General features: G+C 37.1%; 17 protein-coding genes and 1 non-coding gene across 18 annotated transcripts; 7 read left to right on the plus strand and 11 right to left on the minus strand.

The window, feature by feature from the left end:
- Nucleotides 1-88: 88 nt before the first annotated feature.
- On the minus strand, nucleotides 89-161 carry BmR1_04g09842. Its single transcript has one exon. It is a non-coding gene; the product is annotated as a tRNA-Phe (tRNA).
- BmR1_04g09845 (protein phosphatase 2 (formerly 2A), regulatory subunit B') lies at nucleotides 397-2354 on the plus strand (the record flags this gene model as incomplete). Its single annotated transcript, XM_012795090.1, has 2 exons — nucleotides 397-401; nucleotides 422-2354. 2 exons carry the CDS (start codon nucleotides 397-399, stop codon nucleotides 2352-2354), a joined length of 1938 nt encoding a protein of 645 aa, XP_012650544.1.
- Nucleotides 3051-3524, plus strand: BmR1_04g09850 (hypothetical protein; the record flags this gene model as incomplete). Its single annotated transcript, XM_012795091.1, has 1 exon — nucleotides 3051-3524. One exon carries the CDS (start codon nucleotides 3051-3053, stop codon nucleotides 3522-3524), a length of 474 nt encoding a protein of 157 aa, XP_012650545.1.
- On the minus strand, nucleotides 3602-4704 carry BmR1_04g09851 (hypothetical protein; the record flags this gene model as incomplete). Its single annotated transcript, XM_021482825.1, has 3 exons — nucleotides 3602-3690; nucleotides 3711-3851; nucleotides 4506-4704. The coding sequence occupies 3 exons, from the start codon at nucleotides 4702-4704 to the stop codon at nucleotides 3602-3604; spliced, it is 429 nt and encodes a 142-aa protein (XP_021337973.1).
- Nucleotides 4863-5681, plus strand: BmR1_04g09865 (hypothetical protein; the record flags this gene model as incomplete). Its single annotated transcript, XM_012795094.1, has 1 exon — nucleotides 4863-5681. The coding sequence occupies one exon, from the start codon at nucleotides 4863-4865 to the stop codon at nucleotides 5679-5681; it is 819 nt and encodes a 272-aa protein (XP_012650548.1).
- On the minus strand, nucleotides 5858-6045 carry BmR1_04g09866 (conserved Plasmodium protein, unknown function; the record flags this gene model as incomplete). Its single annotated transcript, XM_021482826.1, has 2 exons — nucleotides 5858-5950; nucleotides 5971-6045. 2 exons carry the CDS (start codon nucleotides 6043-6045, stop codon nucleotides 5858-5860), a joined length of 168 nt encoding a protein of 55 aa, XP_021337974.1.
- On the minus strand, nucleotides 6632-6745 carry BmR1_04g09867 (hypothetical protein; the record flags this gene model as incomplete). The annotated part of the gene is made up of 1 exon (XM_021482827.1): nucleotides 6632-6745. One exon carries the CDS (start codon nucleotides 6743-6745, stop codon nucleotides 6632-6634), a length of 114 nt encoding a protein of 37 aa, XP_021337975.1.
- Nucleotides 7006-10203, minus strand: BmR1_04g09870 (conserved Plasmodium membrane protein, unknown function; the record flags this gene model as incomplete). The annotated part of the gene is made up of 4 exons (XM_021482828.1): nucleotides 7006-7171; nucleotides 7192-8864; nucleotides 9126-9704; nucleotides 9727-10203. 4 exons carry the CDS (start codon nucleotides 10201-10203, stop codon nucleotides 7006-7008), a joined length of 2895 nt encoding a protein of 964 aa, XP_021337976.1.
- On the minus strand, nucleotides 11494-12044 carry BmR1_04g09880 (CDGSH iron-sulfur domain-containing protein, putative; the record flags this gene model as incomplete). Its single annotated transcript, XM_012795096.1, has 3 exons — nucleotides 11494-11769; nucleotides 11795-11893; nucleotides 11976-12044. The coding sequence occupies 3 exons, from the start codon at nucleotides 12042-12044 to the stop codon at nucleotides 11494-11496; spliced, it is 444 nt and encodes a 147-aa protein (XP_012650550.1).
- BmR1_04g09890 (E3 ubiquitin-protein ligase TRIP12) lies at nucleotides 12270-15728 on the plus strand (the record flags this gene model as incomplete). Its single annotated transcript, XM_012795097.1, has 4 exons — nucleotides 12270-13143; nucleotides 13189-14306; nucleotides 14358-15397; nucleotides 15419-15728. 4 exons carry the CDS (start codon nucleotides 12270-12272, stop codon nucleotides 15726-15728), a joined length of 3342 nt encoding a protein of 1113 aa, XP_012650551.1.
- BmR1_04g09895 (hypothetical protein) lies at nucleotides 16380-16746 on the minus strand (the record flags this gene model as incomplete). The annotated part of the gene is made up of 2 exons (XM_012795098.1): nucleotides 16380-16603; nucleotides 16653-16746. The coding sequence occupies 2 exons, from the start codon at nucleotides 16744-16746 to the stop codon at nucleotides 16380-16382; spliced, it is 318 nt and encodes a 105-aa protein (XP_012650552.1).
- On the plus strand, nucleotides 16897-18766 carry BmR1_04g09900 (Amino Acid Metabolism; the record flags this gene model as incomplete). The annotated part of the gene is made up of 3 exons (XM_012795099.1): nucleotides 16897-17359; nucleotides 17455-17816; nucleotides 17837-18766. 3 exons carry the CDS (start codon nucleotides 16897-16899, stop codon nucleotides 18764-18766), a joined length of 1755 nt encoding a protein of 584 aa, XP_012650553.1.
- Nucleotides 19163-19800, minus strand: BmR1_04g09905 (stripes inner membrane complex protein, putative (SIP); the record flags this gene model as incomplete). Its single annotated transcript, XM_012795100.2, has 2 exons — nucleotides 19163-19476; nucleotides 19497-19800. 2 exons carry the CDS (start codon nucleotides 19798-19800, stop codon nucleotides 19163-19165), a joined length of 618 nt encoding a protein of 205 aa, XP_012650554.2.
- BmR1_04g09910 (hypothetical protein) lies at nucleotides 20118-21365 on the minus strand (the record flags this gene model as incomplete). The annotated part of the gene is made up of 1 exon (XM_012795101.1): nucleotides 20118-21365. One exon carries the CDS (start codon nucleotides 21363-21365, stop codon nucleotides 20118-20120), a length of 1248 nt encoding a protein of 415 aa, XP_012650555.1.
- An 18-nt stretch (nucleotides 21366-21383) lies between these two features.
- Nucleotides 21384-21587, minus strand: BmR1_04g09911 (hypothetical protein; the record flags this gene model as incomplete). The annotated part of the gene is made up of 2 exons (XM_021482830.1): nucleotides 21384-21549; nucleotides 21571-21587. The coding sequence occupies 2 exons, from the start codon at nucleotides 21585-21587 to the stop codon at nucleotides 21384-21386; spliced, it is 183 nt and encodes a 60-aa protein (XP_021337977.1).
- A 7-nt stretch (nucleotides 21588-21594) lies between these two features.
- BmR1_04g09917 (ribosomal L39 protein) lies at nucleotides 21595-21792 on the minus strand (the record flags this gene model as incomplete). Its single annotated transcript, XM_012795103.1, has 3 exons — nucleotides 21595-21643; nucleotides 21665-21768; nucleotides 21790-21792. The coding sequence occupies 3 exons, from the start codon at nucleotides 21790-21792 to the stop codon at nucleotides 21595-21597; spliced, it is 156 nt and encodes a 51-aa protein (XP_012650557.1).
- A 22-nt stretch (nucleotides 21793-21814) lies between these two features.
- On the plus strand, nucleotides 21815-22193 carry BmR1_04g09918 (hypothetical protein; the record flags this gene model as incomplete). The annotated part of the gene is made up of 3 exons (XM_012795104.2): nucleotides 21815-21879; nucleotides 21900-22043; nucleotides 22064-22193. 3 exons carry the CDS (start codon nucleotides 21815-21817, stop codon nucleotides 22191-22193), a joined length of 339 nt encoding a protein of 112 aa, XP_012650558.2.
- A 72-nt stretch (nucleotides 22194-22265) lies between these two features.
- On the plus strand, nucleotides 22266-23330 carry BmR1_04g09919 (hypothetical protein; the record flags this gene model as incomplete). The annotated part of the gene is made up of 1 exon (XM_021482831.1): nucleotides 22266-23330. The coding sequence occupies one exon, from the start codon at nucleotides 22266-22268 to the stop codon at nucleotides 23328-23330; it is 1065 nt and encodes a 354-aa protein (XP_021337978.1).
- Nucleotides 23331-23485: the final 155 nt, after the last annotated feature.

A 23485-nucleotide genomic window follows, 5' to 3' on the forward strand; every position in this document is an offset into this window, starting at 1 on the left:
AGGACGAATTACTGTAATTTTAGACTAAATAATGTAGTGTTGTGATCAAAAAATACAGGAAAATTGAATGGTGAAAAAAACAACGAAATGCCGTGACCAGGGATCGAACCAGGGACCTCCAGATCTTCAGTCTGACGCTCTCCCAACTGAGCTATCACGGCGACACCCACACCATATTTTGTTGATTGATAATGAAATTGTTTTTAAAAAATTATCAAGAAAAATTCGTCTAAAGTTATACGGGTCGATCACTCCACTTAACACATAACATCTAGGTCGGGCGCCACCATGTGACCACATAGTATTATTTCTAGTGCCACACCATTCAATTTCGTTACTGTTTGACACATAATGTAACTTGTGCAAATTAATGCAACACACTCAAATTTATGTGAAATGAGGTATTCACCTATACATTTAGACTTTTCAGATCGGTTAAGGGGAAAAAGTCCGATGACTCGAGCAACACTTCGTCTTCCTCAGACTCAAGTCCAAACTCGGACATCCCCCTCAGATCCAGTTCATTCATTCTACAATCTGTTGCTCATTTGTTTAGTAAGAAATTATCTCTGGATGATTCATACAGCTCCACTCACGTGGAATCGCAATCCAACCCCGATGACCTCTCTATTAATTGCACCAACACCTCATCTCAACATTCAAAAATCGCCACAGATGTAACATTTACAAATATTGATGCCAGCTCCAAATCTAAAAACGTTCTAGACACCACGCAATATAAGGGTACTATCCCTACTACTCAACAAAACCTGTCCATAGATGTGCAACCGGACAAACCCTTTCACAAAGGCTTTAGGCAACGGCTTAGGTTTAGTCCCAAAAGATTTATCGATAAATCTGCCAATGCCAGTTCCAGTCCCAAACACTCGAACGCATCGTCTTCCAACCCGCCACAGCCCACTTCTCCAGATAAATCCTCTAAGCCTAAAAAACAAGATAACCCAGCGTTTCCATCAAGTAATAGTACCACAACCAGTACAAACCTTGATGTTAGTGGTGAAAAGCAAGATATAACTGAAGACAAGATGCATCTGCTAGAGCCCACAAAAAAGATGGGCCCATCCGATATTGACAAGGACAGTAAACGAATTATTACATTATTCACGTCACTGCCGCCACTAAAAGATGCTCACATATCTATACGTGCTGAGCTATTCCAAAAAAAACTGATTGCGTGTCAAACACTCGTGGATTTCTCACCCGATGGACATAATCAACGAGTTATAGAACTCAAACGACAGACTCTGTTGGAGATAATAGAGTATATTAGTACATACAGGAATGCAATAAATGGTCGTGTACTGCAAGATGTGATAGATATGGTGAGTGCAAATGTGTTTAGAACCCTACCTAAAGTCACTCAATTTCAAAACTTCTATTATGATTCTGATGACGATGATCCAATTCTTGAAAGGGCTTGGCCTCATTTGCAAATCGTTTACGATGCATTCTTGCGCGTGATTGTATCAAATGAAATCTCTACCAAAGTGGCCAAGAATGCTATTGACAAGAGTTTTGTTCTCCAACTCTTAGAAATGTTCTCCAGTGGTGATCAAAGGGAGAGGGACTACCTTAAAACCATTCTACACCGCATTTACGGTAAAATTATGTCCCTTCGCAATTTCATACGCAAGGCAATGGGAAATATCTTTGCCAACTTCACATATGAGACCGAATCGCATTATGGTATAGCGGAATTATTAGAGATTTTAGGCAGCATAATCAATGGGTTTGCTCTGCCACTCAAGGAGGAGCATAAGCTCTATCTAGAAAAAACGCTCACTCCGCTACACAAGCCAAAATCATTGGCTGCATATCATTCGGCTTTGGTTCATTGTATGATTCAGTATATAGAGAAGGATCGCACTTTAGCGCCAATGATCCTAACCTCAATCTTAGATTACTGGCCCCGCACCAACACATGCAAAGAGTTGCTCTTTCTGAACGAATTGGAGGAAGTTTTATGTTTGACTGAGATTTCGGAACTGAAGACTGTGATAACGCCCCTGTCCAAACGCATCGCATTGTGCATATCTTCCCAGCATTTCCAAGTATCCGAACGCATACTCTATGTGTGGAACAATGAGCGGGTTGCTCGACTGCTAACTAGTTATAAAGAAATAATATATCCAAACATTTTACCTGCATTATATGCCAATTCAACACTACATTGGAATGTGGCGGTTAGGGAACTGGCTTCCAATGTTTCAAAAATACTTTCGGATCATGACCCGGCGCTTTTTATGCAGTATCGTGATTGCAATGCTTCGTCTAAATCGGATTTCTCTGCTTCCGATTGGGATTTTTTTGAAAAATCCTATTTGCAACGTTAACTGTTCGCCCTTTTGCCACACCCATATGCATTCAAGTGGATGTGGTCCAAATTATCTTGGAATAGATTACGATTTTCTGATAATATGTATATTCAGAACCTGTATGCCTGAATAGGCCGAATCGATATACGAAACTATAGGCGTTCTCACTAATTATAAAATTCTAGTCCAAACATGCATATTGTATTTAGATTGTTATCACATTGGGCCTAGATGAGCTAGTGTGCGAGATAATTTTAGGCCTAGACCTATTGTCTCATACTATACGTGTGTGCTAGTCTACACTAATATGGGTAAGGTATACCGTCTAGATTAACTGCTGGAAATGATCAAATTTATAGGTCAGAATCAAATATACATTTGATTCCAATGTCTAGCATGATAGAATATTATGAACCGTAATTGAGCGTTCACGTCTGGTAATTTTGAGATTTTATCTATACACCTTAATTAATTGATCCCATGTGAATTTTCATCGATTTTGCATAAAATTTGATTTTTAAAAGGAAATTTTAATTGGCACCCACATAATCACTACCCATACATCACAAGTTTAAATCACACCACAATATGCACATACCTAAAATTAATTAACCAACTTTAGCCTGCTATCCACATTAGTCAGCATTACATATATTTTGTTGACACCCTTAATTGGTATCATTTCACGCTATCCGTTTTTATACAATCGATAAAATGTCTTCTTATTGCTTTTTGTTCTATTCACCTAGTGATAAAGGCACTTTTTTGGCTCAATGGAGTAAGGAAAAGAATTTGGATGGCGCAATGATAATGTTTGAGACCAAGAAAACAATCCCCTCCTACAAGTTTACCTCACACTCCGGCAGAAGTACAATTATCACTGATATCCACTCCATTAAAACAAAATATTTCCAAGGCATCTGTCAATTCATTAAAATGGCCAAACAATTCGACGCCCCAATCATCATTTTGGAATCATGTAATGAACAACCAATTAAATTTGACTTGCACATCCTTAACAAAGACAATTCTGTTGTTATGGTGACCATGGGTACTGAATTTGCTTTAGATAATTCTGTTGCCGCTGCTGTTTTGCCTAAAAATTGTTCTGAACTTTCGGTTAAGACACTAACTAAGGATCAGTTCATTTCAAAGGGCAATAATTTAGGGGGAAGTATATCATTTTAACTCCTCGCTCCACAACATACACAAACTGTAATCACAAACTATTTGTCGGATGGTAAAATTAAAAATATATATGGGAACTATTTATTATCATATTGGAGACCAAAAAGGGGTACATGGTATGTCTCCTGCGGCAGGCCCACGCTTAGATTGTGTTTCTCCACATTTTCTAGATACAAATTAAAATACCTAAAGACGATTCCGCGATTTCCTTCTCTCCAATCAGACTTCCAGTAGATTTTGCTACTACGTTATACTTCACATCTAATTTTGCCTCTTTAGCTTTCTCGTAGTTCTTAAATTCAAGTACAGATCGCACTATTGTTTTACCTACGTCAAAATGCATATCGTGTTAAATGTGAATGCAATATTGTCATGCGTATCCATTTATTCTGTTTAATCTTATATGAATTTACATAAATATTAAATAAGCATTATCTTGAAACATCAGCGTATGGAAATTCCACGGGTTGTGTATTCTAATGTGCGTGTTAGTTAATTCCTAGGAAATAACATAAAAATTTTCAATAACGTCATTAGATTTCCAAACAAATCTAAATTCCAATGGTATGTTCATTATTTAATTAAGTACTTCACTTGTGACGCATCATCAACTTCCAATCTCATGTTTGTGAGTTTAAAGTTATTTGTTTAGAACTGCCAAAAAAATTCAGAATGTTTTGAAAAAATTCCATTAAATATTTTTCACAAAAAATATAGAATCTATAGACAAATTACAAAAGACAGATGACATCCAAGTATATTTTACACACCCCAAATCAACATAATTTACCTTGCCAAAAGACTATCGAATTTTGAATAATTTTTACAAACAATTCAAAATTTTGTTATAAGTAATTGGTAATTTTCTAGTTATAATCTAGCTTTGTAACTTTCTTTAAAATTGACAAACCTGTCATGTCATAGTATAGTTATTAAAAGTGGGAAGTATTTGACACAAAAAACAGTTTCTAGGAGCGTTACCTGGACTCATTAGCCTCTTTTTACTACATTTAGAGCTCTTATTAAAATCGTTGTTACACTTTTCCAGAACAAACTCAGCATCTGAATCATTGCTGGTACTTTGTTCCGATTCTAAAAGTTCATCACTCTCAATATCATTACTTGAATGGCTAGGCTCAGAAGAATAGTCCCTGCTTCCTTGTAAAAGGGTGAGGTCCATCAGCACGTACAGGAGAATACCGCCAGACTGTCAAGGGCCGTGGGTTGCACAGTGGGGAATGACTGGACATATTGGGTAAATGAGCCACATTGTCCATAACTCCCAAACATAAAACACGCAAAAGCAGCACAAAAGGCTCGCCAGTTGTCCCCTTAGCTATGACACCAAATGCTACCAGCATCGTTAGCACAGGTGGTGCATCATCGAGGATCAATATACAGACAATGTCACGTAATAGGTACAAAACAATGATAACTAATGACAATTCCACTCCGAAAGCTGATGATGAGATTAATGGTTATATTGACACTGTCAAGTGCCTGCAGCATATTGGGGAAATGAAGAAAGGGGATACTAAACATTCTAAATTTATATTATATCCTCATTTCACCAATTCTAATGGTTTTGTCAAGCACTCAAACGTTAAGGATGTCACTAGGAGCTCCCTACTCAATGCCTTTGCAATTTCTGGTGCTAGTGCCGTATACAATATGAAACGTCCCTCCAGCACTACTTCAATATCAACATTTTCTACCATAACGAACGATCCAGCTATTTTGCCATCTTCATTGTTAAGGGAGATTTTTATGGCCTTGGTAGGGGCCCAGATAATCTATATTGTGGCAAATGTCATTGCTAATTGTGATGCAGCGGCAATTATAGCAGGTTCTGTTGCCATACAGGCTATTATTTGCCATTTGGATGCCAGGCCTATGTCTTACTGGGTAAGTGCGATATTATCCATCAATGCAGCAATTGCATTAGTCCTTTCTTTGTTCTTGCGATTTAATGGCCTAGAACAATTGCAATTAGATCCTGTTCTTAAGCGGATGACGATCTTTTACGCTTCTATGGCTGTTATATTTGCATGTATATGCTGCTACTTAGCTACAACATTTGCTAGGCTAATTTCGCACGAGAAGAAGTGTATACAAAAGTCATTAGAACGTATAAAGACGGATGAGGAGGTGGTGTAGCTCGGCATTTTGTTGCAAATTTAATAGCTAATGTGTGTGACCACAAATGATTAGTAACTTGTATATTAATTTTGGAAAGTGTGTTAGTTTATTAACTGTGCCGATATTTTTGTCATAAATTACAACATATTGCCAATTTTTGTAGCACTAAAATTTAAATCTCCTGTTTTAGGTTTTCACCTATCAACAGTGATATTCAGATCTGTACTGGGAGGGGCCATACAGATGATAGACATAATAGCGATAAATGGCACGAAAGTTAGCGCCAGCTTAGTGATGATTTTCTTACCTGGAACCAGCTTTTCCGGGCTAGATTAGCCAAGCTGATCCATGAATCAGTGGGAGGTAGTGGTCTTCCGTCCATTTTAGGTCAAGATATTTTCAAGTCAATATAGATATATGTCTAAAACAATATATTTATCAGCCAGAGCTGTTGATTTATGTATAATTAACTAGTGTGAAACATGGTGGTGATGTCTAGTGCAAACATACGGCTTGAAGAAATGTTGCGCCATTTGCGTTAAAACATTTTATTCAAAAATATGTAATTAAAAAAAAAAATCTAATGCATCAATTTAAATTGTATAACAAAACAATCAGCGTAACGGAGTAGTTGGTCTGAAATTTTTACTAACCCAGTGCATGTACAATCAACTTCATTCATTAAAACGAACTATTTCGGCAAATTAATAAATGTTTACTTTATATAAATATGTAAATGCATGATGTGCGGAATGTCTCGTCAATATTCGAAAGTTTACAAACATTACGCAATGTATCTACAATTACACTAGCCATAACGCATATTAATAAATAATAATTCGGCCCATTTCAATTACTATCCACTAAACTATTTGAAGTGAAATCCTAAAAGGTTTCATTAATATGTGTCCGTTGGTCACTCATACGTGCAATTTCACCAATTCTTCTTCCAATAAAATTAATAGATATTATTCCAAATTTTTAATGATATTGGTGGTGTTTGGGTAAATTTGTGAATTATTTATACAGTTAACATTCAGAATTATCATCCAGTAAGTAAGTGATGCTATCGCCCTCTGCATAGAAATTAACTATCCTTATTATAGGGCCTGCATAAGTGAAGTAGATTATATAGGAACTAATTTTGTAACATAAATTCAACAAGTCGTGTAACGTACAAATTATTTGGCCAAATTGGAAATTGCAATTTCAATCAAACTATCAACACGTCACTTTGTTAGTTGGATAATAGTCTAAACAACTCACCAATCAATGCCATCATGGTATCATTCAAAAAATTATGTTTTATAGTTTATAAGGGCGATCCAGATTCCTAAAATGGCTAATCCCCCAAAAGCTGCGAGACTGAAGCCGGAGCAATTCTAAGTACATGTACATTGCCTCGCCTCCTATCCAACCTGTAGCGACGGTCCTCAGCCCTATTGCCTAGCAGTATCACCTCCCTTATATCATCCATGATCTCCCGCTTCATTTGGTATGAAGAATGCCTACATTAACTGGTGGTCACTTGAGAAAGTCTACGTTGGAGTCAATCGTGCTCATGTCTACCACATCTAGATCTAGCCAAATTTGTGAGCTTGTGTCTTCCAGTGTTTTGATTACATTTCCGAAAATGTTCCTTTCGCCGCCTATGTCACTTATCCCCTTCCATGATGGACGGCATCTACCATTCCGTTTCCTTGGGTTAAGCCAGGAAATTTTGGATATCATTTCACTCTTTTGATCAGAATTGCTGTTTTGGGTACTTTCGTCGCAATTATTGTCGCCAGAGTTATTAATGGGGTTATGGAGCATTTCTGGGTAGAGAGTGTAGGATTTGGCTAGCCTGTGGTCAGCAACCAAACAGCTTAGGTTAGCCTTGTTCGTTGCCAATCCAAATATTGATTTCCCAACAACCCTTTCCTTGTTCCAAAGGCTGGACATGGTCAGGCATTGATCTCGAGTATCTGCATAGATTATTATACTGTCACAGTAAGTTCTCAGGGTGAAAAAGTCAGAGTTGACAAACTTTTCCAGCGAATAGTCTGGATTTATAAGGACACAAGATTGTAAAACCATCTCTGGTTGTGAATATGAGTCCGTAAATGGAGGTTCATCGTCCCCAGATGAGACTATTCTCCGAAATAATCCCTGCGATACACAATGGTATAATCCATTGAAAAAGACCCGCGCTCCACAAGAATGGGCGAGAAAGTGTAACCTAACAATCCCCATCTTTTGCAACTCACGTAAAAACTTTGCCATGGATTTACCCACATTGGTAGATTCTGCCGACTTCTTGGCAATTGGATAGGCGAAGGCTGAGAGTTGTCCCCAATACTTTCCTGGCCAATGGAATAAAAATGGAACTATATAGGGAGGGAGTTTTGAAAATGAAATAAAATGAGACAACTGGGCACAGGCCTGAGCCAGGGTAAGGTTGTATCCGTGAACAAAAATTATCGCCTCATAGGATACCTTGTCATATTTTGCCAATGATCTAATTGGAATCCATCCATCAACGCTCACCATTGGACATTTGCGATCCATAATCGCCCACTCATCCTCATCTACAAATAGTTGCGACTTATAACACTCTTTTATCACCTTATCGCCAGTCCACTTCTTACCATTCTTGTTGATAATCCTAAAGACTAATTTATCTCTAGCACTGCCTGAAAACCTGTTAAATGGTGATACTTTTGAAAAGCTCGTTGTGTCTGTACCCAATGATTTAACCCGATTAAATCTGGAATTCTGGTCTGTAGGCTTCGGTAAAAACCCCTCAACCCGTAAACCAGACCACTTATCTACGTTGACCGTGCAAGACGTTATTCTTTTGGGCATGTTGAGCCAAAACTGAGACCTGAGCATCTTGAAGCACCACTCGATGGTTGCAGGTTGTGTTCGATCAAACTCAGGTTTCATTAGACGAAAAAAATCATTTTTGTAAAGAGATTTGGTTATTAAATTACCATGTACAACCTTATTTGAATGTCTAGGATGAAAGAAGTAAGTGACTGGGAAGTAGCGGAAAAAGTGGCCGCTTATTGAGCATTCTGTACACGCTACACCAAACATTACATCTTCTTCCGATTGTGTATTGGTAACAAATGCAACACGGGTGTTGGCGAAAATGCTACCTGACCCTATTTCCTGGGACGAAAAGGGGCCTATTGGATATCCGTGCCACCAGTAACCCTGTGTCATAAAAGAATCATATTAAACGTTTAAATGATAAATGCAGTGGTATAAGCAGTTGCAAATTTATGTGTATACGAAATAGTTATTAATTCGAGTGGGTTTATAACAAACAAACATTTTATACTAAATGCAATTGTGAATATTGATTGTGACTTCATAATGCATATTCGAAAATATTAGTAGGCATAGTTTTAATGATCTATTATAAATTAACTAACAGTGAAATTTCATGAATGGATAAAATAGAACAAACCCTACCTTAAGCCTTTCGCCGAACGAATGATCCTCGAGCCACTCGCCATAGCCATGAGGCCTACCCCTGTCGTCAACCTTGCCTTGGTACCGCATTTGGTGGGAAAAGGGGGCTTCACCATACCCGCTCGTAGTTGATTTAACGTACCCCCTTACCTTAACACAAATTCTAGTGATCATTCTGTATACAGACTGGTACAAGCACCGCGGTAGCCCACACACAGGGCCCCCGCACATGAGTGAGTAGTCGTTATATCTGCTAATAACAACTAGCAATCGGTTATTTTCAAAAAATCCACTAAGGATTCTAAAGTGGTCAGCACATGGGAACAAGAACCCTTTCAAGGCCAATAATGGACAAATCTGCACGATTATGTATATGGTGATTAGAAGAAACAATTGTATTGGACAGTAGTATATCAACACGAGGCGAGAAACGTGCAACATAGATTCGTAGCTCCTAGATATCAGCATTCCAATGCCCATAACTAGGATTGATATGTAGGAGAGTATAACTGGCCATTTAACCGCTTGTTTCAACTGAAATCTCGCATTAACTATCACTAGTATGATAAATACAAACAACTAAATGATCGTGTAAGCATACCGAAATAAAGGGCTTGATTTCCCTGTCAATTCTCAAACTGATAATATATTTTTCCTTCTGAACTTCTACATACAACAGTGGCAAGCAAACCAAAATTATGCAATAGATGCATATAGCGAATAGGCGTTTGTAGGAAATTGGTTTTCGAATGCCGTTAAATCTACGCCGCAAACGGCGATAATCCATGAAAACTATTGTTTTGTAGAAATCCTTGGTAAGGACTGAGTTTGTCTCTGAGGATGATGCATTTTTAGCAAATTTATATCGAGATGATGTTGCGCCTAGTAGGCTATGGATAGATACTTCATTGATTGGTCTCGATGGTATATCTTCATCCGCTATGTCTTTAGATTGTTTTGACTTTTTAGATAATTGATTGTTACTGTTTAAATCATTGCTGCAAATAGGATGGGTTTCGTCTATTGAAATAGTAGAATCCGGCTGATATTCAAATGCTTCATCGCTAAAATTAGGCATTATCTTATTTTAAATATCATAGGGGATATTTACAACTCAAATTTTGTCAGACAAATTTGTACAAGATTGCCGAGGCAATTATTGCGCAACCTAATCTAACGCCCAAAGCCAACACCAGTTTGATAGGGCTACTACTAGTGATAGCGATGTTGAAGTATAGCTCCGATTTATTAAGGCCCTCCCTCCCCGGGTCAAGATAATCCAACCTATACGGGTATAGACTAGCCAATAACCCACCAGAATTGTTTGTAATATTACCACGAGTGCTATTAACTGCACTGGTGGTAATGCTCGGGCGATTGTATGGGCAGATCGATATTAGGTAGTGAAAATACTTGTTGTCTAATTTAACCCTTTTGTGTAATGGATCCTTTATGGAACCACTTTTCCTATAGTACGATTTTTGTTTGGAAAGTTTGAGATAGGTGGAGAAACTACACTGTTTTAGGGGTCGTATGATGAGCGCGTTGTACTGAAATGGCAGGGGGGTGACTGATGTGGCAAATTTGTTTATCAATCCAAAGGCATTGTTGGTGGAGACGGAGATAGAAAATTGGGCATCTGGAAATCTATGGTAGTTTTCAGATTTGCCAACACCAGCACTAGGTGCCCTAAACAAGTAATTCTTGCAGCGACCACTTTCGTCAAACAATTGATGTGTCAACACTCCTTCTTCCAGTAATGGCAGTGTATCGAGCCACTTCAAGATGAATTGTGACTGGATGTATATGCATCCCAGGAGTAGGAGTTTCCCCGACATCCACTGCTTGTCGTACAGCCACACTCCAATTTCCGAATTTAATTACACTACAAGAATTCCTAACTAATCTAAACGTATGTACTGTTACTCTAAGCTGATGTGTTAACGATTCCATTCGGTCTATATCACAAATGCCATTAAATGAATAAATAAGTGATTAAACGTGTGTAGCTATGCAAATCTAGAAATCTCGTAGCTTACATTTATAGTGCAGAATTTGGCGCATTCTGACGCATTAACACAATGTAAGTGCAAAATTTTATCCATATAGGGCAATGTGTCACTGAATCTAGCCATGCCTAATCACATTGCATATCCCACGCTGTTATATGTAGGTAATTTTGTTGTATGTATAACATCATGACTAGTGGGTTATCCAGTCGTTTTTATTACTCGCAATAGCCGATTGTTGCCTACTTCTAAAATTACCAGCCATCAATATATATGTAAATTAAATATATGAATTGTATTAGTGGATAAATAATTGATAGTATAAGTATTATATAATTATATAGTGTTTTGAAGTGCAGTTATTGATTTGTCAAACTTAATTTGTCAGTATGCTGCTTTTTATATTTAATAATACTACTAGATAATTTGTAAACGTAAAAACTTGTAGCCAATGCCGTTACTGCAGCCAATGCTACTTTGGCGTTCTTAAATGTCATTTTATTGTTGATGTTGAAATTTGGAGTATTTGTGTTGCCTATTTTGTTTGTTAATTTAAGCTTATGAAAGGTTGTAGGTTCTTCATTTTTTATTATAGCCACAAATGGACCCACGGAATCTCCCGCCTCATTCATAACCTAGGATTAAGAACCTTTGATTTACCTTGTGGGTGTCATCGCAGTAGGGAAATTTTTTAGACTGCCAACAGCGACAAAATCGTATTTTTTTTTCTATACCTATAGGTGGCAAATATTCGACAATCTATTTAAGAATCTATTTTGCAATAATTTAAATATTGATGTAAATAAAAGTAGAGCATCCATTTGTAGTGTATAATGATTACCTGATTTGTTGTTTCAAAACCGCGTATGTTATAGTTAACTTTGTTAAAGTAATCAAGTGGATCACTCATATTTAGTAGTTAATTTATTAATTATTTTACAGTATATCAATAGTAAGATTCATAATCATTCATAAGTGCAAATCGCCGAAAATCAAATCACGTGTAAACACAAAATTATGATCAATTTTGGTGATTTTTGTAGAAGATTCCACTGTAACTGTTTATGTTGTACCTTAAAATGATTGTTTTTTTAACATCATTGAATTGTAGAATGTGTGGTACCCAATAGTTATTATGGAGGGTGAAGCACCAAAAACCAAACGCAACACTTCCTACCGCCGAAAACTCAACCGTTCCGTATCTCAAAGGGCGGAAAATGATCGTTCTCGTGGAAATGACAAAGGTGACGATAAGTTGAGGCAAAGAACCTCTCTTTTTGACATACCCAATTGGTCTGAAGTCTTGGGTCATTTGCGCGGAGGCGCATTACAAGCAATTATGCTCAACGACCTAAATGAATTGCTTTCATATGCCACAGAAGATCTCTTGTTTGGTTTTGATTGTCCATCTTTCCTACAAACCCTTTCCCAACTTCTACAACAACCGCAAGAAGACTTTAATAGCCCAGATTTGGCACCAATGCACGTGGATCCAAATTTCCAAATGGCATGTAGTGATTGTATACACATGATTTTGGATATATTTCCTGAAGAATCCAAATTTTTTGATTCCAACCCTAAAAATTTTGGGTTCATCACCTCTATGTTGGCACAACTTGAATATGTTGATCTTGGTGAAAAATTGCTCGCTATCATTGATAAAATTAGCAAGGAATGTCCTAAAGTATTAATTACCTCGAATGTAATACCAAATATATTGAAATACATAGATTTTTATCCAATAGCAACTCAAATCTTGGCCCTAGAAACTATTTCTAGAGCATTATCTGCTGTTAGTTCGATTTCCAACTACGATGAATACGTAAAACCGTCACTTTTACCAATAACTCAATTTATGCTCCACCAAAATGAACGAATCCGTGAATCATCTCTACTCTGTTTCAAATGTTTGGCCTCCAATAATATGATTAATGACATTAATGTTACCATACCTTACTTGGTATTTCATAAGATGAAGGAATTGCTTGATACGGAAGTTGCAATTGCCAGTAAGTTTCATTTCGTATAATCATTGATTAAACACATTAATATAGATACACTTCATAATCATGGAGATTTTAAGATTTCTAAATCCGTGCTAGATGTTGTGGATATTTCTGCTGCCTTTATATCATCATCGAATTGTTCCGCTGTTAGGAATGCCGAACATTCAGGATTGGTTGAGAGTATTGCTAAATTGTTTGGTATTTTTGTGCCAAAAAATTACCGTGCGACAAATTTATTCGCTATAACTCGACTATTGCGTTTCCTAGATGATCTAATCTCAACCACTACCACTAGTAGTGCTGTTAGTTGTAATCAAAAAATATTGAATCATTTTAGCCGTGAAACAATTAAACAACTGCTAGGTGTGACTAAGTGTTCGATGATTAAATCCTTTGAACACGTGAACAAGTGGCTAAATTTGGATGATTGTATGTACGATTTTAGTAAATATACTGCCATTAAATTGCCTATAAACTGCATGAACAAGCAAATACAACTGGAACTTGTGGCTAAAGGTGAAACTACACGACTGTTATCCCATCCATTCGTGCCATTCAGTCGAATAGTTTCTTACATTCTCAAAAATGAGCAAGTAAATCTGCCATTTCAACTCTCCTTAAATGATTCCAAACACCCCAATCCAATTGTTGTGACAATCGACACAGAAGAACATAAATCTTTGCTTTTGGAGGTTCTACTGAGGGTCACTAAGGGTAAAACGATCGAGGATATTTGGCAAACACCACATGTACTAGAAGTTATATATCCATTTGATTATAAGCAAGCGGATAATTGTTGTTTCATGGACTGCAGAATAAAAAGGTTATTCACTAATGGCCGTGATAGATATGATAAGTTTGATCCCCAATATGAATTATTCAAATTGTCAATTAAGAAATTCATCACAGAAGGTGCAGCCATTGGTGAACGTGAAAACGATCTATTTGACAAACTGATGAAGGATAATACAAAGTTATCAGTCTTTACGCCCCAACAGGTTGAAATGTTGGTGATAAATGAACTAGCGGATACTGCAATGCTAGGGGTTCAACCATGGATAATTGATGCAGTCTCGATGAAACCCGAGGCATTTTCACTCCCCCTTCGTCGCTTACTATTTTACCTAGAAGCATCAAATTTATCTCGTTCAATAGCCTACATTCAGGTAATTTATTTGTTTTAATAGTTTGAATTGTACTGTATGATACTAATTCAGAATATCATCAAAACTTCACTGGATACTCGATTGATAGTTTCCAATAGGGAAAACGGCTCTAGCATTACCAGTGCCTTGGCATCGTTTGAAATGAGACTACTGAGGCACTATCATCATACACTCAGCGCTAGCTCCAATAAAGCATTTTCAGACAATGCTGAGTGCCGATTGACTGATCGCGTAAAGGTCAATTTAGATCGCAATAATTTGTTACGAGGCGCGGCAGAGGCGTTTAGGCAAATAAATTTTGATACCCAACCTATCATCGAGTTTTGCCTCGTTGACGAGAATGGAATAGGGACTGGGCCCACTCTTGAGGTTTACAACCTAATACTAGAACAGTTAAGGGATTTGTCTGAAACAATCGTACCTTTATTCTCTCCACAAACTAGCAATGGTTATTTCCCATCGCCGCTAAATCAGGATGTGTTTACTGTTGTAGATGAGGATGTTTTGCCCTTCTTCGACACGACGCTGGGCGATTATGGTGAAGTTGATAGTGTGAATAATTACAAGAGATTGGTGTTTGGTTGGTGGTATTTCATTGGCCAATTGGTGGCTTGTGCTATGATTGATCAGAGACCCTTGGACATTCGTTTATCTCCCCTATTTTGGTCTTTAGTGATGACCGACAATGACGTCACAACCATTCCATTCACTAGGGTATATAATGTTAAATCAGCTGGAATTTGCATCAATAATGGCATAACTAAGTACCATCCCCTGAAAATACTATCACTTCTGGATTATGAAATGGCTAGATCACTGGCCAATCTGCAAATTTTGACTCCCAAACATTTAAACGAATATCTCACAGATCGTGGATACAAGGATTTGGATAGCTACTATAAAGATATTGTATCTGATCACTTTGACAAATATTCTGTCTCAATATTTGCCTTTAGAAAGGGATATTCGACGGTTTTGCCCTTATATGCACTAAATTTGTTTAATAGTGATGAACTGAGTGATTGGTGGAATAATGATTATATCAGATTTGACTTAAATGAAGCTAGGAACTATATTATGGCCGATCATGGGTAGGATATACACTTATTTAGGTACACTCAGGATTCTAAACCATTTGTATGGTTACTGGAAGTGTTGAGTGAGTTGAGTTGTGACGAAATTAGGTTATTTCTAAAGTTCTGTACTGGATCGCCCATTCTACCACACGGAGGGTTTAAAAACCTAAAGCCCCTTATGTGCGTTGTAAAAAAACCTATTGAATCTAACCAACCTTGCGTTCTCCCTAGTGTCATGACCTGTACTAATTACCTGAAGCTTCCTGATTACCCTACCAAAGAAATGCTCAAAAAAATGCTGTTGTATGCTATTAATGAAGGGCAGAATGAGTTTGAACTGTCATAACTTAATAGCCCATGGCCTTAGTTGCACAAAATACAAAAATAGTGATAGTAATTATCTGTCTACATGTAATTATATATATAATGTGTGAGCATATAAAGTAAATTAAAATATAAACTATATGAAGAAAATATCCTCTAGGGAAATATGAATAGTAACATTATGAAGACGATATATAGTTATACATGACAGGTACTAAAATATAATCTATAGACATCGTATATTTATTTATTTATCTTAATCATAACGTATAACAACAAATCACAAAATAGAAATTGGAAAGGTCCCGAACCTCCAAATTACAAAGGATAACCCCTAATGGAATAAGAATATTTATCTTCTTATTCATCCCAATTGTCCTAATTGATTGATGGGCCCTAACCATGCACGATTACCTTATAAGTATGCTTGTCATAGCCATGATGGTATGTCCCCTTATATAAATTCTTTTTTTAATTTATGATAAAACACTATTTGTTTCGTCTATACAATTCAAATTGTAGTTAAAACACATATTAGCTCTGGGTGATCACATAATACTAGGGGGTCACCAGAATACAGCGTCGTCATTGCCATACAGGCAATCCTATACTATAGCACATGAAATAACCAGCTAAAGGCTTTAAATTTCGTACAATTAGAGCTGTGAATGTATTATCTATTTAAATTGTCGTAGAGTTTTAAGCGATATTCAAGGTCTAAGGAGAATATGGGTTCTGGAATTTCAGAATCCTTCTTGATGAAACCAGATTTTAGATCAAACATAATACCTGATGGTAGCCGTTTGTTGGAATGTTTGGATTTCAGTTTTTTAACCTTTTTACGGACTTTCTCAGCTTTGGTCATGTCGCGTTTATTCTGTCCATCCCTTCCACACTCTACGTCACATAACTAATAGTAACAAAGTGTCACAATGCATCTACTTACCATTCTCACTATCTGCACTGCGTTCACAGGATTCATTATCAGTTGTATACAGATCGGAAGGATGGTGTATTCCATCAGGGGGCTCATCACTCATAAGTCACGAAACAACGGTGCACCACTCATTCTGGGATGTACCTTTCAACAGTTTTTGGCATGTTTTTTAATTTTTTAACATCTTGAATAATTTTAATTGAAATTGCATTTAATGTGAGTATAAATTGCCAGTTTTAAATTTTTTTGCAAGATGGAGTGCAGGACCATGCCTTGTTACTATAACGATGAGTTTGTCAACTATTACACATATATATTTAAAGATGATCAGGGTGTGTTATATTCCATTGAAGAATTTTTGGAATATGCCCGAAAACCTCTTCCAATCTCATTCCGCTTCAACCATTCATCCCCTTACTCCGCTCTAAAACACACAATACTTAAGGAATCGCCAATATCACTTAGAGATGTTGGATGGTTAGACGGCGCATACCAAATTGATAAATTGTGCAAGTATGAATTTAAGACGAATGGAAAATGGGCGAGATTTAGGAATTTGTTGATTGAGGGTGATAATTCTGGTGTTTTGAATCGGCAGGAGTTGGTTAGTATGTTACCAGTTTTGTTTCTTGATGTTCAGCATGGTGATAATGTCTTGGATGTTTGTGCCTCGCCTGGGATGAAATATTTGCAAATATTAGATCAATTGGCAGGTGGTAAGTATATACTCATTGAATAATTGCACATGATAAATTTTATATAATATGCAATTATTTATATATTTTGTTGATATTATATGTAAATGATGCAGATTTTAGTGGTTTGGTAGTGGGAAATGATGTATCGGCATCAAGACTGTTTACTCTGGCCCATAGATCTGCTGTGCTATCAGTACCGAGTTCATGTCTTATCCATTCCGATGGCTCTAAATTTGCAAGTCTTTACGATGATAGAGGTCAAAAGGTTTATTTTCACAAGATTTTGGCTGATGTTCCCTGTACCTGTGATGGCACTTTACGAAAATCTCCTGATATTTGGAAATCGTGGAAGCCAGTAAATAGTCTACATGTTCATCCTGTACAGCACAATATTGTCAAAAGAGCTATAGATCTTTTGATGTCTAATGGCACGCTTATCTACTCTACCTGTTCACTGAATCCTATTGAGAATGAAGTAACACTTAATTCATATAGGCAATTGTTTCAGCTTTGCTTAGTACTGGATTGGTAACACTAATTGACTGCAAAGATGATATTAAACATTGTACAACACTAGTCTTCTCTAGGGGATTGAGGAACTGGAAGGTTTATTATGAAGGTCAGTGGTACAAAACATACAACGAAGTACCAAATCAACTTAAAAAGGAGTATGGTGGTAAGATAATGCAAAGCATGTTTAAACAGTACTGGTCGGATGATTGTGCCAATAAAGTGATTCGAATATTTCCCCATCAGAACAATTCAGGAGGGTTTTTTATCGCAAAACTAAGACGTTGTGAATATACACTCTCATTAAAAACACTAACTTTTGACAAAAGAAACTTAGCAACCCCCTTACAAACAATTTCCTGTGATGCAAACAAGGTATCACACGAATATGTCCCATTTCAAAATTTCACTCCTATTTCGGCGTTTTACAAAATATCTAGTGAATTCCCAGTACATCTTGTGTTTATTAAAAAGTCGTGCGCTAAATCATTGTACATATTTTCGGAACAATTGGCCAAAATTTGTAATGGCCCACATCAACTCAAATGGGCGCACGCAGGAGTTAAGATTTTTACCAAAATTGATCCCAAATTGGCAGATGGGTGGCGATTTTGCCAACAAGGAATTTCATTAATTGCAAGGTATGTTAATCACAGGAAACTTGCCATAACGCCTAAGGCTGCAATTTATCTAATATCTGACAAAAATACCGCCAACCAGTACAAAAGTGACTACGATCAATGGTATAGCTCCACTGATATACCAAAGGAGCCTGGTGGATTAATATTGGTAACGCCAAGCGGTTTGGTGTTGTCAGCTATCATAAATAAAAATGGAGCGGTCTATCCTTACGTCCCATCGCCAAGATTTTCAGTTCTGGAAGTTATCAAGCAGGAATTGCATAATAATCCATGATATTTATAATATATAAATGCAGCTTATATCGTTAATGCCAACATAGACAGGTATAATCATAAATATTGACAATATGATTCCTATTTTATCAGTGTCAGAAGTCATGTTGAACAAGATCGGCAAACTATTCGGATTTGTTAATAACATTAGTGGTCAGTCATTAGGTTGTAATATCTAATAATATAAATTACATTTATATTTCCAACAACCAACCACCTGTAATTGTTTTAATTGTTAATTTACTTGGTAGAATTGTATCAATATGGATTAAATGCATATTGTTGGCTGTATTAAAATTGATATAGATAATTATAAAATTGTGTTCATTATGTACAAAGTATGACTTTAAAATCAATAATATCAAGTGCTTATTTAGTCGATATGCTATGGTTATCCTTAAATTTTGAGTGACATAGGGAATGGAACTTTGTGGTATGGTTGCAAGGAGTGAGTGGCGTTCAAACTCTCCTTGTACGCGTTTATGTAAGTGACAATGTCGCCAAAAATCTGTTGCAATCTGATCTTATGTCCGGGCAGCCAATCTGCTTTGGAAAAGTTTTCAATCTCTACTAAGGAATCGGTTGTTAAGGTTGCCAATGTCTCTAGTGTATCGAATCCGGCGTTTGTGAAGTGAGAAGCTACTTCCAGAGGTAAAGTATTGAACTTGAAGAATTGGACAACAGATATTCGATCATTCATTAAATCAGGGTCTAAATTTGTATTGTATTACCGCCATTCCAAACGTGGCCAAAACCATGTAAATGCTCAGGGTAATGCCTGCAGAGGAAGTCGACAATGAAGTGAATTACATCTTTGGGTTGATTTGCTTGTATTTCCTGAGTAAGACGAGTGAATAGTTGACTGACTGATTTTTTTGCCAAAGGGCTACTATCTTCATGACGCAATTTGCTGTTTCGCAGCTCGGCTATGGACATCATCGCCAACTTTCCCCTTTCATCCATTTCCAAGGGTAGTCTTTTGCCTATTTCCTCCTTTTCCGGCTCGACGCTTAATTCGCTTTCGACACTCACCATTTTGTCATAGCACCACTAAGCACGATCGCCTACTCATACACATACTTATATCTGAGTTTTTATGTATAACTACCTTTCCATATAGCATATATCAATAATATATGATTGTTGGTTTAAATAATTATTCAGCTGTCTAATCAATGTCCATTAGTCACTAATAGTGGTCAATTGATATATGCAAGCACTAGGAGTGTACTAATGTTGTCGTGAATTAAGACCAACAACCGATGGCAAAACTGTGTGGTATTAAAAAGTTAGTTCAGAATGGACGCGCTATACTGACGCTGATTTATTAAATGTATAATTAATTGGGGAATCTAATCCACACTGTCGAATAACTGCATCAGGGAAATCGCTATATTGGACAATTCTAGTGCAGTTGCTGTGAGGGGTATATGAATGCCCTTGAAAGGCTTTCCAGGAATCCAGCCCTTGTACGGATTCACTTGGTATTCACTTCCGACACGCAGTTTATTACGCCATTCTTCGTGGCTGTTACCTCCATCGCCAATGTTAACTATTACTAAAATGCCGCCCAAAATGTGCTTGACTGTAGAAGCCAATTCGGGTAGCAAGAATGATCTAAGTTGCACAAAGTAAAAGGTCAATAAACCCATATGTACAATGTCGTACATTCCTTTTGTATCCCAAGTCAATGATATGATAAGTGAGTTTAGCCACTTCATTAGTCGATTGGATACATAACTTTCACAGTTCAATATATAAGTGTCCAGATTTTTAATTTGCAAGTGCAAATCAGTTAAGAATGTGAGTGATCGACACAAAGCTAGCAACGATTGCGAGGCTGAAATGGTTATATTCTTTAATGGATTCTCCAAAGTCGTGATTTGAATTTTGTCGTAAAGATAAGGCTTTATGGCAATGTCAATTCGTTTGGCTATGGCATAATCCATACTAGATAATAAGCAACTGGCAATGAACTGGTTAAGTCGCTTGGCATTGTTTGTTACCACCCAGCTGCCGTTCTTCTGCACAAATATATAACTCAATTCAGCATTCAGCTTGCTGTTGTGATATTCTGTTAAATACTTACATATCTCGTCCTGCTTGCATATAAAATTATTAAATTCAAAAGTAATCCTTTCTCTACTTTTCTGGCCCAAAACGCCATCATTATGTTTGTACTGCATTGCCAGATTAAATCCATACGCAGAACTTCCATTGGATATGTGATTAACAAGCTCAGCATTTGAGATATAAGCTTGTATACTCTGGTACTCGGCGAAACTATTGGCAGCATTGTTCAGTTTCTGCAGGAAACTCAAATAAAATAACTGAGGCGCCGATGAAAAGTGCTGGGTCGTACTGTTGCATTTGCATATAGTCGATATGCTTGATAACTTATCCTCCAGCTGTTTCTTGAATAACAGTTGAATTTCAGTGCTTATGCCTTCAAGTTGTGTTATTCTTCGCTTTAACAAGGGCAATGTGGTAGTAGATGAGTAAGAGTCATCAAGAAGTCCGTGTGTGAACACTTTTAGTATCTCCCGTGATACCAGAGATGTAGTGTCGTACTGGGCGAATTCTCCAATACCACTAGTCATAATCGTCTTAGGCTGCTATCACCAGGGTTTAGGTTGCGATTTTTCCATACATTTTTTATAAGAAAATCGCGCCGAAATTCGTACTGCTATAATGGATAAGACAGCAAGCATACAATATAAGTTGTCCATAGACACAGGGAGTTTGTTTGATGAATTCCTAATTCCACAAAATAATAAATGCAAGCTACATGACAACTAAATATACCCTAGATCAACAATCATAGCTAGCTCAGAACCCCAATTTAGTTCTTCTCCAATATCTCCTCTTAGAATTATACCTGTATCAAATACGAGTGTACCTAATCCGATTACCAGTCTTCAACCTAAACCACTGTGGAATTGGGCGGTTCTGTTTGATTTTCTTAGCCAAATGTTTCTTCAGACGGTTAGTCTTAATTGAACCCTAGATGATTGTATGGCCTACCATTGTTATTGTAGACCCCACACATATGAATGTCACCACTCACACTCATCGCACAATCAAATCGCGCAAGCTGTACCTTAAAATTGCAATGTACGTATACATTCACTTAGAAATTGTGATATTTCTGTAGAATCTGTTGTAGGACTGTTAAAATATCGCATTTTTGTTATTTTTGGCGCAATTGGCTACTTAAAGGCTCCATTTAAACTTGTGCATTATACAACATCGCACATTTATTTGCAAACTTTGGAAAGGTATGGCTCATTCAATTTAGTTGCTTGGACAAATTGCTAGTGGCACTGGATAATCATCTAATTTCACTTCCCTTGCTTGCGGCAGAAAATCAGTGCAATCTCTCGTTTATCAGCTGCGGTAGAACCTTGCCATCTCTTATTACAACATGAACTAGATCATTTTTACGTAACGAATAATAATTTGGTCACATATTTAATTGTCAGAATTTACCTATCTATACTATGGGACAACCCAATTACCCGTGTCCTAAATACCACAGCTATCATCTTTATCCTCATCCTAGCCAGCCTATACCTGACCAGCCTGTTACAATGCCAATGCCTGTGCCTATTCAACATCAACAAGGTCAATTCATGCCAAACCTACCCATAATGATACCCACCACATCAAACCCATTGCACCCCCAACACATCATTTTCCAGTCCACAATATCTCCCCAACTTGCTAGACCTCAACAAACAATTGGTTACCGGCAGCAAATATCCATTGGCATGTACCAGCGGCATCATCCCAATGAAAACAATGATTTTATGTGTCTACGAAGGAATGTTCAGTTCAAAAGGGAATTAGACGCCGAGGAGGAACAAAATAAGGTCGTGATTAAGGAATATCCGAGGCAGACAACTTCATACTCTGGTCCATACATTGTCATGATTTTGGTTAATTTGCCATCAAAAGTATTTAACACCCTATCCACAGCACTAAACAGTGTCGCTGCAATTGATACATTGATGCAGTACAAAGATGAACACTGGATAGTTAAGTTCATAGGTGAAGTATGGGATAGAGTAGATTGGGGTAGTGTGGTTAAAAAGATAGTACCAGTTAAGTTCGCAGATGTAGGAAAAGGAGATGAATGCAATCGCATTTTGGTGAGATCAGACAGGGTGAATAATTGTTGTCTACCATTTGAGCTAGCGAGGCAAATTTCGTCGTCGTCATTACTAAACACAAGCACGGCATTCTCTATTTTTGGTGACAAAAATGCCAGCTCATCTGTGTGTTGTTATGAAACATGCGCTGTGTCCTCGCCAAATTTTGACTTCATCATTTCACTAACAGGTCAAAGTAAATTAAACACACAGAAATGCCTAATTGACTGTGTAGAATTCGGTGGGTTGGGTTTTTGCTCAATTTGCCGGTCCAATCAGATACAACAAGAGAAGATATCTATGACACTAGAGAACTGGGTTGGGAAAGATCGGTTTGGGCTTGTGCTTCGTTGCACAAGCCTCCAGATGCCAGATTTGCTGGGTAAAATCAGTAAACACTTATATTACATTTGATATTCAATTTTTTAATGATTGTTTCAATTAGGTTACATAGTACGCGATTAATTAGCGCCGCTTTATGTAGGACGGTGACAGCTGCATGTAATAAACTAATGAAGATATTGTATGACAAAGGGCAAGATAAAATATATGCTTACAACAACGTATTA

Source organism: Babesia microti, chromosome IV, assembly GCF_000691945.2.
Source record: "Babesia microti strain RI chromosome IV, complete genome".
In the NCBI taxonomy this organism is placed as follows: Eukaryota; Apicomplexa; class Aconoidasida; order Piroplasmida; family Babesiidae; genus Babesia; species Babesia microti.